Consider the following 12971-nt stretch of genomic DNA (forward strand, 5'->3'; position numbering starts at 1 on the left):
TCAGCAACTGAAACAGAGGCAGGAGAGAGGGGACACAGAAAATGGGCTGACTTAAAGATCTAAAAGATATCCGTCTTACTTTTGAATGAGTTTTCTTCTTTTTGCTTTCTCAAGTAGTGCCAGTTCTCACTCTGGAGGCCTAGTCTAGCCTCTTTATTGTCCTCTGGAAGTGAAAGACACTAGGGTTATGAAGGTAGGTCCATAGAAAACCGTAGAAACCTTCCTTCCACACTAAAGCTCAAATATCTCTGTGGATTCCATTCTCAGGAATGGACAGTGGGTACTGGGAGGTTGGTGGTCTTGTTTCTAAGCGGTTCTCTTTTCTTTCCCCCATGGACTGGGTTTTCTCCAGGGGAGAATGGCAGCTGAGAACACTTCAAGGACAGAATTCATCCTCGCAGGCTTAACAGACGAGCCAGGACTGCAGATCCCCCTCTTCCTCCTGTTTCTAGGTTTCTATGTAGTCACCGTAGTGGGGAACCTGGGCTTGATAACGCTGATTGGGTTGAACTCGCGCCTGCACACCCCCATGTACTTCTTCCTCTTCAACCTCTCCTTAATAGACTTCTGTTACTCCACTACCATCACTCCCAAAATGCTGATGAGTTTTGTCTCAAGGAAGAACAGCATCTTGCATGCAGGGTGTTTGACTCAACTGTTTTTCTTCTGCTTCTTTGTCATCTCTGAGTCCTTCGTCCTGTCAGCGATGGCATATGACCGCTACGTGGCCATCTGTAAGCCACTGGTGTACACAGTCAGCATGTCTCCTAAGGTCTGTTTACTGCTTTTGTTGGGTGTGTATGTGATGGGGTTCTCAGGGGCCATGGCCCACACAGGAAGCATAGCAAGTCTGATCTTCTGTGCTGACAACCTCATCAATCATTTCATGTGTGACATCCCGCCTCTCCTTGAGCTCTCCTGTAATAGCTCTTATGTGCATGAGCTGGTGGTCTTCATATTTGTGGCTATTGACATTGGAATGCCCATTGTCACCATCTCCATCTCTTATGCTCTAATCCTTTCCAGCATTCTCCGCATTCACTCCACTGAGGGCAGGTCCAAAGCTTTCAGTACATGCAGCTCCCACATAATTGTGGTTTTTCTTTTCTTTGGTTCTGGGGCGTTTGTGTATCTCAAACCACCTTCCGTTTTGCCCCTTGACCAAGGGAAAGTGACCTCCCTGTTCTATACCATTGTGGTGCCCATGTTAAATCCACTGATATATAGTTTGAGGAACAAGGATGTCAAAGCTGCCCTGAGGAAAACCTTGGGGAAAATTAATTTCTCGAGAAAGGAGTAATATTTGAAGAAAAAGATACAATGCTTTGTTTATCAGTGTTTTCAATGAAGAATGCAAATTCCAGTTTTTTTTTCCCTTTTATATAGAAAGGGAGATCTAAGTCTTTACGTTTAGATCAGTGTTTAGTACAGACCTATTTTTCATGTCCCTTGACCCACCTTTAGTGTTCTAAGACTATATTATGAAAACTTTCTGCAATTATTGATAATTTAATTTTGAATGGGTTAAATTATATGTAACCCATTAAATCTATGATTTATATATAATTTAAACTAATCTCCTCAATAACAGATGTTGTAGAATTAGAAGTATTATATATGCTTTACAGGCCCATACAGCTAACTGGTGCCACAGTTGGGACTGGAATTAAGTCCCTTGAATTCCAATTTACTTTGTTTTCCTTTATGCTATGCTTTCTTGCTTCACTTTGTTGCTGCCTTTGCAGATTTCATTTTTAAGTATGATAACAACAGACTGGTTCCAAATAGGAAAAGGAGTACGTCAAGGCTGTATATTGTCACCCTGCTTATTTAACTTATATGCTGAGTACATCATGAGAAACGCTGGGCTGGAAGAAGCACAAGCTAGAATCAAGATTGCTGGGAGAAATATCAATCACCTCAGATATGCAGATGACACCACCCTTATGGCAGAAAGTGGAGAGGAACTAAAGAGTCTCTTGAAAAAGTGAAAGAGGAGAGTGAAAAAGTTGGCTTAAAGCTCAACATTCAGAAAACTAAGATCATGGCATCTGGTCCCATCACTTCATGGGAAATAGTTGGGGAAACAGTGGAAACCATGTCAGACTTTATTTTTTTGGGTTCCAAAATCACTGCAGATGGTGACCTAGCCATGAAATTAAAAGACTCTTACTCCTTTGAAGGAAAGTTATGACCAACCTAGATAGCATATTCAAAAGTAGAGACATTACTTTGCCAACAAAGGTCCGTGTAGTCAAGGCTATGGTTTTTCCAGTGGTCATGTATGGATGTGAGTGTTGAACTGTGAAGAAAGCTGAGAGTCAAAGAATTGATGCTTTTGAACTGTGGTGTTGGAGAAGACTCTTGAGAGTCCCTTGGTCTGCAAGGAGATCCAATCAGTCCATTCTAAAGGAGATCAGTCCTGGGTGTTCATTGGAAGGACTGATGCTGAAGCTGAAACTCCAATACTTTGGCCACCTCATGCAAAGAGTTGACTCATTGGAAAAGACTCTGATGCTGGGAGGGATTTGGGGCAGGAGGAGAAGGGGACGGCAGAGGATGAGATGGCTGGATGGCATCACCAACTCGATGGACATGAGTTTGAGTGAACTCCGAGAGTTGGTGATGGACAGGGAGGCCTGGCGTGCTGTGATTCATGGGGTCGCAAAGAGTCGGACACGACTGAATGACTGAACTGGACTGAACTGATCAGCATATTAAAGCCTGATTCTGCTTAAAGTAATTTAATTTACTTCACAACAAGTCATTTTTGAATATTGCATTTTGACCAATGACAATAGAGCTTTGTTAAAATCGTGTTGTGGGGGTGGCAAGTATGTAAGTCTGAGATACTAGGTGAAGCATGGTAATTCCTTGTTATGCATGGCAGCTGCAGAAACTGGCCTAGTGATTATGAACTTCTATAGGTTTAATAGTTAGAAAGATGCTGAGTGGAAAGTTTCAGGCATTATTTCAAGACTAGGAGAGTCAGATTTCATAATTTTTTCCTAAGGGCATTTTGGCATTTTAGCTCTGATGGAAAATTCTGGCTCAAGATACTCAACTAAGTGTAAGTTCTAATGAAGAAGTAAATAATTTGGGGATCTAGTTAGTTATCAAGGTAGTACTAAAAGCAGCAGACTATTACACAGAATTTTAAGGCACTATAGATTACACTGATCTTTTCATGCAGGCATGTGTGGGAAACACAGCGTTCCTCTCTACTGGTTTATCTATCTACAACATTGAGTAAAGTGGTCCAGAATACATCAGAACACTTTGATTTGAATGATGTATTAGAGATAAAGGAAGGTTTTTCGGAAAAGTGCTAGCATGTTAAGAGCTGAGGAGTCACTGTCTTGTGAGTTTTTCTTGGGAAAGATTCTCTTTTGGGGAAAAGGCAACTTTGAATGAGTGACGGGGTTTGCCATTTAGTTGACACAGATCAAAGGTGAGGTTATAAAACTGAGAGTGTTGAAACACTGATTATGGGACCTGAGCACCTGCAGATTTCGTTATCCAAGGTGGGTCCTGTGACCAATCCTCTGCAGATGCTTAGGGATGACTATGCTTCAGTGTGGAAGTTTGCATTATTGGTCAGAATTCTGTCAGTTAGTATTATTATGGATCTATACCTTGCCATGGTTTCATTTTCAGTTCAGTTCAGTTCAGTCGCTCAGTCATGTCCGACTCTTTGAGACCCCATGAATTACAGCATGCCAGGCCTCCCTGTCCATCACCAACTCCCGGAGTTCACCCAAACTCCTGTCTGTTGAGTCGGTGATGCCGTCCAGCCATCTCATCCTCTGTCGTCCCCTTGTCCTCCTGCCCCCAAATCCCTCCCAGCATCAGAGACTTTTCCAATGAGTCAACTCTTCACATGAGGTGGCCAAGTATTGGAGTTTCAGCTTTAGCATCAGTCCTTCCAATGAACACCCAGGACTGATCTCCTTTAGAATGGACTGGTTGGATCTCCTTGCAGCCCAAGGGATTCTCAAGAGTCTTCTCCAACACCACAGTTCAAAAGCATCAATTCTTCGGTGCTCAGCTTTCTTCACAGTCCAACTCTCACATCCATACATGACCACAGGAAAAACCATAGCCTTGACTAAACAGACCTTTGTTGGCAAAGTAATGTCTCTACTTTTGAATATGCTATCTAGGTTGGTCATAACTTTCCTTCCAAGGAGTAAGCATCTTTAGGTAGCATATATTTCTGTGCCTCACTGATGGTCAGCTAGGACACATGAGCCATTTTGGTCAATCAGATATTAGCAGATGCGATGTATGCAGGTGCAAGGGATGCTTTTGCAAGGTAGGACTTGCCCTGTCATGCTTCTGCTTTGAGAAGAGCTTCTCTTGGGTAATTGCTACTGTTTATAACTGATTCTCACAACAAACACATGTGGAGTAGATTTTTTTTCCATTTAGTGCTTTCAATATAATCACAGTTGTGTAATTATCACACAAAGATTTTATTTTACTCTTTGTATTAATAGAATATCAGTTTATTTTTTAATTTTTATTTTATATTGGAGTAGAGATGGTTAACAGTGTTGCATTAATTTCAGGTGTAGAGCAAAGTGATTCAGTAACATGTACATATCTATCTATTCTTTTTCAAATTCTTTATCTGTTTAGCCTATTACAGAGTATTGAGGACAGTTCCCTGTGCTATCTGGTAGTTTCTTGTTGGCTATCTATTTTATTTAGTTTTATAATTAATTTTTATTGTAGTATACTTGCTTTCCAATGTTAGGTTAATTTATACCATACAGCAAAGTGAATCAGCTATACATATATCCTCCTCCTTTTTGGATTTTCTTCCCATCTAGGTCACCACAGAGCACTGAGTTCCCTGTACTACACAATCAGCTCTCCTTAGTTATGTATGTACACAGAGTATCAACAGTGTATATGTGTCATTTCCAATCTCTCAATTCCTCCCATCACCACCTTCCTCCTTGGTATCTATACGTCATTCTCTACATCTGTGTCTTCACTTCTGCTTTGCAAGTATGATCACCTGTACCATTCTTTTAGATTCCACGTGTGCATTAAAGTATGATATTTGTTTTTCTCTTTCTGACTTACTTTACTCTGTGTGACAGTTCATAGGTCCATCTATGTCTTCACAAATGACCCAATTTCATTCCTTTTTATGGCTGAATAATATTCCATTGTGTATATGTACCACATCTTCTTTATCCATTCCTCTTTTGATGGGGGTTTAGGTTGCTTCCAAGCTATCGTTTCTTGCTATAGCAACTGCAGTGAACTAAGATAGACTTGAATAGACATTTCTCCAAAGATGACATATAAGTGGCCAACAAGCAACTGTAAAAATGCTCAATATTATTGAACACCGGACAATGTAAGTCAAAACTAAGTCACAATCAGGTATAACCTTACACATACTATAAAGGCTACTATTAGAACAAAATCCAGAAAACAGCAAGTGTTAGTGAAGATATAGAAAAATTGGAACCCTTGTGTGTTACTGGTGAGTCTGTAAAATGGAGTAACTGTTGGGAGCCAGTGTGAGGCACTCCGCCAGTGGCAAAGGTCATGAGGAAGGAGGCTCGGCATATGGAAAGGCGGGATTGAGCCTCAGGAATCCCCCTGGATATCCTCAAGCATCTACCCCATAACCAGAGCCTGCCTACTTTACTACTTTGTGGTCTCACCTACACCTCTGACTTTACGGGCGGCTGTCCCCCACCACCTCTTTTGGAGAAGGAGTTAACTTAGAGCTCCAGTTAATAAAAACTCCTGGGCGTGACAGGAGTGTTTTAACCTACAAACTCCTCTGAAGGTTCTCTAGCCTGCCTGACAGGCTTGTCCAGCCACATGTGATTGCTCACAGCCTCCCAACCGTGAGAGGCACGAGATGCTTTAAACCTTCTAAAAACAGGTTCCTTAGAAAAGTTAGAAAACCATTTGTATAAGTATAGTGGGCTGATTGGAAATTGTATTGGTGAAGGGTTTTTCATTTGTTGAGCCAATGTTTGTTGCTAAGTCTCCACATCCACTGCCCTTACACACACTAATGAATATATAGAAGAAATAAGTATTAACCTTTGATATTAATCACATTAGACCTTAGGCTAAGTAAATTCTTTCCTTAATTAAAACCCACAACACCCTCACCCTATAGGAATGTAACTTTATTTGGTACCTTTGGAAGGTGGAGTCTTTTTTAAGAATAATCACCCCTGGAGAAATAAGTGTCCTGGTTGACTGACTGCTGTCACAAGGAGAGGGTCATAAATTGTCAGCAGGCCCCCTGGCCAGAAGATGATGTAACACCCCTAAGGCCTCTGTATACATTTGTATGAAGCACCTGACTTTGATAAAAGTCAGGGCTGCTGACCCTGCGTGACTTTTGCATAACATCTCAGTGTATAAAAGTAGACCATGGAAAATAAAGAATTGGGATCAGTTTCTTGAAATACTGGTCTCCCCATGTCACTCTCTCTCTCAAACTCTGGCTGAGTCTCCATCTACAGCGCGGAACCCACCAAGCTTACTAATTTTGCCTGGGCTTCTAAGATCCAACCGGGGAGGCCTCAGTGTCTCCTCTCCTTCGGGAGAACGGAAGGACGCCTGCGGCCTACATAAGTGGTGCAAGCTTCTTGTCTTGAAGTTTTATTGGTCTCCCACATAAACCAAGCTACTCAGCCTCTTTTCTCCACTGAATTTTCCTACTGAGCTATCCTCATTTTTTACTCTTTACATCTCTATTTAATATCTAATTGAAGCTATTGTATCCTGATCCTCGCCGACGCTGTTCCTGCCTCGAACTCCCTGGATCAGCTGGGGCTGGACCTCGGCAAGTAACCACTATGGAAAACAGTATGGAAGTTCCTAAAAAAATAAAAAATAGACCCAGAGGGATGGTATGGGGAGGGAGGTGGGAGGGGGCTTCAGGATGGGGAACACATGTACACCCATGGCAGATGCATGTTGATGGATGGCAAAACCAATACAATATTGTAGAGTTAAAAAAAAATTAAAAAAAAAAGAACTACTATAGGATCAAGTATCCTACTTCTGCGATATATCTAAGAGAATTGAAAGTAGGATTTGCATACCAACGTTCATGCAGCAGTGTGCACAATAGGCAAGAGGTGGGAGCAACCCATATGTCCATCAATGATGAATGAATAAACAAAATTTGATACATACATACAATGAAATAAACATTCATCCTGAAAAAGTAAGGAAATCCTGCCATAATGCTACAATGGATGAACCTGAGAATATTATGCTAAGTGAAATAAGCCAACCACAAAACGACAAATATTGTATGATTCCACTTAGATAAGCTATTTGAAATAGTCAAATTCATAAGAAGAGAAGTAGAATGGTAGTTACCAGGGGCTGCAGGCAGGAAGAAAAGGAGAGTTGTTGTGTAACGGGAATGGAGTTTCAGACTCACAAGATGAAAAATTTCCAGAGATCTTTTTCACAACAGTGTACACATAGCTAACACTGCTGAACTGAACTACACACTTAAAGTGCATAGTTAAGGTAGTAAATTTTATGTTATGTATGTGTTTTTTTAACCACAATAAAAAGTAAATAAAAAATAAACCTAATATGGTGTTAAATAAATTATGTTCTCATTTCCTATCTGGACAAACTACTTTAACAACGTTGGAAGGCCTGATTAGAATCCTAAGATGCTTTGAAGTTCCAAGCCAAAGGCAGTTGCTCAGGGAGAGCCACCCTGTTCTTAGGCACCTGCCCATGGGCCACAGCTTACTCTCACTGCTCCTCATTTCCACTCCTTTTAAAATGTGAGGGCTGACACATACACAGCATAAACACCTCCAGTCCACGTGCTCAGTTCTCATCCTCATCCCCTGCATACAGTTTATGCCTGATCTCCCCTTGGATGGAACACATCACTCCAACACATCACATATGAGAATGAACTCATAGTAGAGGCCTGAATAGACCCTTGAAGCTGGGGAGTCATGCTCCTATCTATGTGTGATCTTTTGAACTGGAGCATAAATGATTACAAGACTTTTCCTCTCAGGCCTGGCAGGCCACAGGGGAAAGCTCCAGCTGGGCTTAGTCTTCTATGTAGAGAAAAGGAAATACTCTACTCCAGCCCACTCTGGTGGCTTCCCTGGTGGCTCAGATGGTAAAGAATCTTCCTGCAATGCAGGAGACCTGAGTTCGATCCCTGGGTTGGGAAGATACCCTAGAGAAGGAAATGGCTACTCACTGTAGTATTCTTGCCTAGAGAATCTCGTGAACAGAGGAGCCTGGCAGGCTGCAGTCCATGAGGGCACAGAGAGTTGGACATGACTGAGCAACTAAGCACCTTAGCACCAGCCCACTGTAGCCATCCCGTCCAGGCTTACATATGTTCAATGGTGAATTCTAGCAAATATTTTAAAAAGAAATTATATGCATTCTCTAAAATTTCTCTTGGATGATATAAGCAGAGTAATTACTTCTAAGAACATTCTATGAAGTCAACATTACCTTACATCCAAAAGTAGACAAAGACAGTATATAAGAAAAACTAACAAAAACGATAGACTAATCTCTCTCATAAACACAGATGCAAAAATCTTCAACAAAATACCAGCAAATAGAATCCAACAATATAGAAAAAAATTATACACTATGACTAAGTGGTATTTTTTCCAGTTGTGCAAGATTGTTTCAACATTTAAAAATCAGTTGATGTAATTCAGCTGGTAAATGGTTTAAGGAAGAAAAATCACATGATCACACCAATGGATGCAGAAAAGGCATTTGACAAAGTCCAAAACTCATGGATGATAAAAACTGTCTGTAAACTAACAGTAAAGAGGAGCTTTCTCTACTTGAAAAAGAACACCTACACAAAACCTAAAGTTAACATCATACTTAATGATGAAAAACTTGAAACTTCCCCACTAAGATTAGGAGCAAGGCAAGGATGTCCCTCTCGTGACTGCTTTTCAGTATAGTATTGGCCCTAGGTAATCAGTAAGACAAGAAAAGGAAATAAAATGTATACAGATTGGGAAGAGAGACATAAAACTGTCTTTCTTCATAGATGGCATAATTGTCATGCAGAAAATCTAAAAGAATCAATAAGAAAACTCCTGAAACCAAAAGTGATTATAACAAGGTGGAAGGATGTAAGTTAACATACAGAAGTCAATTGCTTTCCTGTATCAGCAAAGACCATGTGGAATTTAAAGTTACAAACACAATCCCATTTACATTAGCACCACACAAAATGAAATACTTCAGAATAAATCTAACAAGATATGTGCAAAATCTTTATGAGGAAAACTACCAAATGCTGATGAAATAACTGAAAGAATAACAAAATTAATGGAGTTACTCCATGTGTGTGAACCTGAAGACTTGATATTGTCATGATTTCACTTCTTCTGAACTTGATCTATAGATTCTATACAATTCCAGTCAAAGTCCCAGCAGGGTATTTTGTGGATAATGACAAACTGATTACAAAGTTTATACAGGACGCAAAAGACTCAGAATTGCCAACACACACTGAAGAAGTAGAACTGCATTAAAAGTTGGAAGACTGACACTACTCAAAATCATGACTTACTATTGATCTAAAGTGATAGTAATCGTGTATTTTAGGCAGGCTAGACAAAGAGAGCAATGGAATAGAGATCCTAGAAATAGACCCACATGAATATAGACAACTGATCATTGAAAACTGACTTTTGTAAAGAAAAAAGAAAACAACAATTGAGCCAAGATAATGTTATTAAAGAATGGTTCCGTACAACATGTAAGAAAATGAATCACACAGGAGTTCACATTGCTCACAAAAACTAACCTAAAATATCTCAAGTTTAAATGTAAACTACAAAACTGTAAAATTCCTAGAAGGTAACTGGAGAAATCTAGATGACCTTGGGTGTGGCAATGACCTTTTAGGTACAAGATGAAAAGAATGATTTATAAAACAAAGAATTGAGAAGTTGGACTACAATAGAATTAAAAATTTCTACTCTGTAGAAGGACATTGTCCAGAGGATGAAAAGACAGGCTGTGGTTTACATGAAAATATTTGCAAAAGATATATGTGATAAAGAACTGTTATCTAAAATATTTACTACAAAGTTTGGATGAACCTTGAGTATATTATGCTAAATAATGTAAGTCAGCCAAAGAAAGACAAATACTGCATATCACTTACAGGTGGAATCAAAAAACATCAAACTTGTAGAAGTAAAATGGTGGTTACTTGGGGGGTGGTGGGTAGAGATATAGGACAGATGTTTAAGGTATAAACTTGCAGTAAGTGGTAAATAAGTCCTAGAGATCTGATGTACAACACAGTGAAAATAGGCAACAATGTTGTATCACAGTCCCCAAACTTGCTGAGAGACTAAAACTCAATCATTTAAACCACTAAAATGAACTGATAACTATATAATGTGTTGCTGTTGTTGTTCAGTCACTCAGTGGTGTCTGACTGTTTGTGACCCCATGGACTGTAGCACGCCAGGCTTCCTTGAGAGAGGTGCTAATTATTGCTATCATGGCAATCATACAAAAATATATCAGACTAACATGTGCACACTTTAAATTCACACAATGTTATATGTCAAATATATTTCAACAAAAATATGGAAAGTAAAGAAACAACCTGATTAAAAATGGGCCCAAGACCTTAGGAGACACGTAACACAGAAGATATACAGACGGCAAATAAGCATATGAAAAGATACTCCACATCATTTGTCATCAGGAAATGCAAGTTGAAACAAGAGTGAGATACTACTACCCACCTATTAGAATGTGCTGGTAAGGATGCAGAGTGACATGAATTCATCCACTGGTGGTGAGAATGGAAAATGGCACAGTCACGTTGGAAGACAGTTTGGCAGTTTCTTATCAAACAAAACATATTCTTATCACACAATCCAGAAACTGGCTCTTTGGTATTTAACCAAAGGAGCTGAAACCTATGTCTGCACAATTGTCTTCTCATGCTGTGTTCTTAGTTGTCAAAAACTTGGAAACGATCAAGATGTCCTTCAGTTGGTAAATGGAAGATAAACTGTGGTATATCCAGGCAATAAAATATCACTCAGTGCTCAAAAGAAATAAGCTATCAAGCCATAAAAAGACACGGAGGAAATTAAAATGCACAGTACAAGGTGATATAAGTCAAATCTACAGGAATCTGGAGGAGGCAAAACCAAGGAACCCAGGAAACAGTAAAGAGATCAAAGGTTGTAATGGATTCTGCAGGGGGAGGGATGAACAGGTAGAGCACAGAGTTTTTAGAACAGTGAAACCCTAGTAATGACCAGTATACACTGTTGATACATATAATGAATATATGTCATTACATAGTTGTCCAAACTCACAATGCACAACACCAACAGTGAACCCTAATGTCAGCTATGGTCTTTGGATGATAATGATGCATCAATGTGTGTTCATCTATGGTAACAAATATACTGCTTTCATGGAGGATGTTGTTAATGGAGGAAGCTGTGCATGCATGGGGTCAGAGAGTACATGGGAAATCTCCATATCATTTGCTCAGTTTTTCTGTACACCTAATATAGAAAATTTATTAATCAAAGCAAAAAAATTACTATGAGCATTTAAATCTCAGAATGTTAAATCTCAGAGAAACTCAGAATTATTCATTTTTCCATGTCTGAGTGAGGAATGAGGTATTGTACTTAAAATAAAATGACAAAATCTAATCATTATTTTACTGTTATCTTAAAATAATTATGAGTTACAATTAAAATAATGCCCACAAACCTTTTGCTATGCAAGAGAATTAATTCTTTAACATGAATCCCTGAAATTGTTTTGATCAAATCGTGGAAGACATTTTATCTAATGCTGATTGGATTTACTGAGTCAGGTTGACTGGTGTTACAGAATGTCAGTATTGAGGAAGGAGAAAAGACTACAGGAATGTCGAATATTCCTTGGTTGTCTGGGAGAGGTGGGAAAATAGTGGCAAAAAAGGTATTGTCAGGAAAAGTTTGAAACTGAGAGGTTAGAAGGAAATGGCAACCCACTCCGGTACTCTTGCCTGGAAAATCCCATGGATGGAGGAGCCTGGTGGGCTGCTGTCTATGGGATCGCACAGAGTCGGACCCAACTGAAGCAATTTAGCAGCAGCAGCAGAGAGGTTATGATTATGCCAAGACTGATAAGCTGCATAGAGAGACCTTTGGCCAAGATATGGGGCGGGGGGTGGGTATGATGAGGTGTGGGTTTGAATATCAGTGTTAATTGTTTACCAGCTGTGTCATCTGGAGAAAGTTATTTAATCTCTCTAAATCAAAGTTTCAAATGAAATAATTTAGCAAAACACTCAAACAGTTGACTAGCATCCAAAAGTGTTAGATGTAGTGATGATGATACTATGGTTATGATGGTGATTATGGCATTAATTGAGTAAAGGAATATTTAAATAACTTTGGAAGCAATAAGTACACAGTGGCAGCATAATAAGAGAGAAAACGGACAAATCTGGTTGAGAAAGAGTACTTGCTACTTCTTGGTGACTTTCAAATTCACCTCCATTTGTCATGTGTACTACAGGCTTAAATTAGTATTAGTTTGGATAATATATTCTTTATAGAAGAGGATAAATCAATGAACAACCCTCTTAAACTCATTGCTGAAAGTTCTAATTTATCTTATGTTCCAGTCAAGATGGATACATGTTTATCAGAGGACCAAGGACAAGCAAAAACCAAAACCAAAAACAAAAACAAACTATCCCTAAAGGAATAAAACCTGAACTCAAAACCAGCAAGCAGACATGAGAGGCATAAGAGATGTGAAAGGGAGAAAGGGAAGATGGAAAAAATTCAGACATGTTGAGAAGCAGTTGTTCTCCATTCATGTGTCGTATGAATTTTAGAGGGTTTCTCCCCTATATTTCTATTCCACATTCAACCTGAGAAATCATGACATTTACATTCAAAGTGTTT

General features: G+C 39.4%; 1 protein-coding gene across 1 annotated transcript; it reads left to right on the forward strand.

Moving 5' to 3' along the window:
• Positions 1-355: 355 nt before the first annotated feature.
• Positions 356-1300, forward strand: LOC129653706 (olfactory receptor 8B12-like). The gene has a single exon (XM_055583417.1). It carries the CDS (start codon positions 359-361, stop codon positions 1298-1300), a length of 942 nt encoding a protein of 313 aa, XP_055439392.1. The 5' UTR covers positions 356-358.
• The last annotated feature ends 11671 nt before the right edge of the window (positions 1301-12971 follow it).

Source organism: Bubalus kerabau, chromosome 5 (genome assembly GCF_029407905.1).
Source record: "Bubalus kerabau isolate K-KA32 ecotype Philippines breed swamp buffalo chromosome 5, PCC_UOA_SB_1v2, whole genome shotgun sequence".
Taxonomy (NCBI): domain Eukaryota; kingdom Metazoa; phylum Chordata; class Mammalia; order Artiodactyla; family Bovidae; genus Bubalus; species Bubalus kerabau.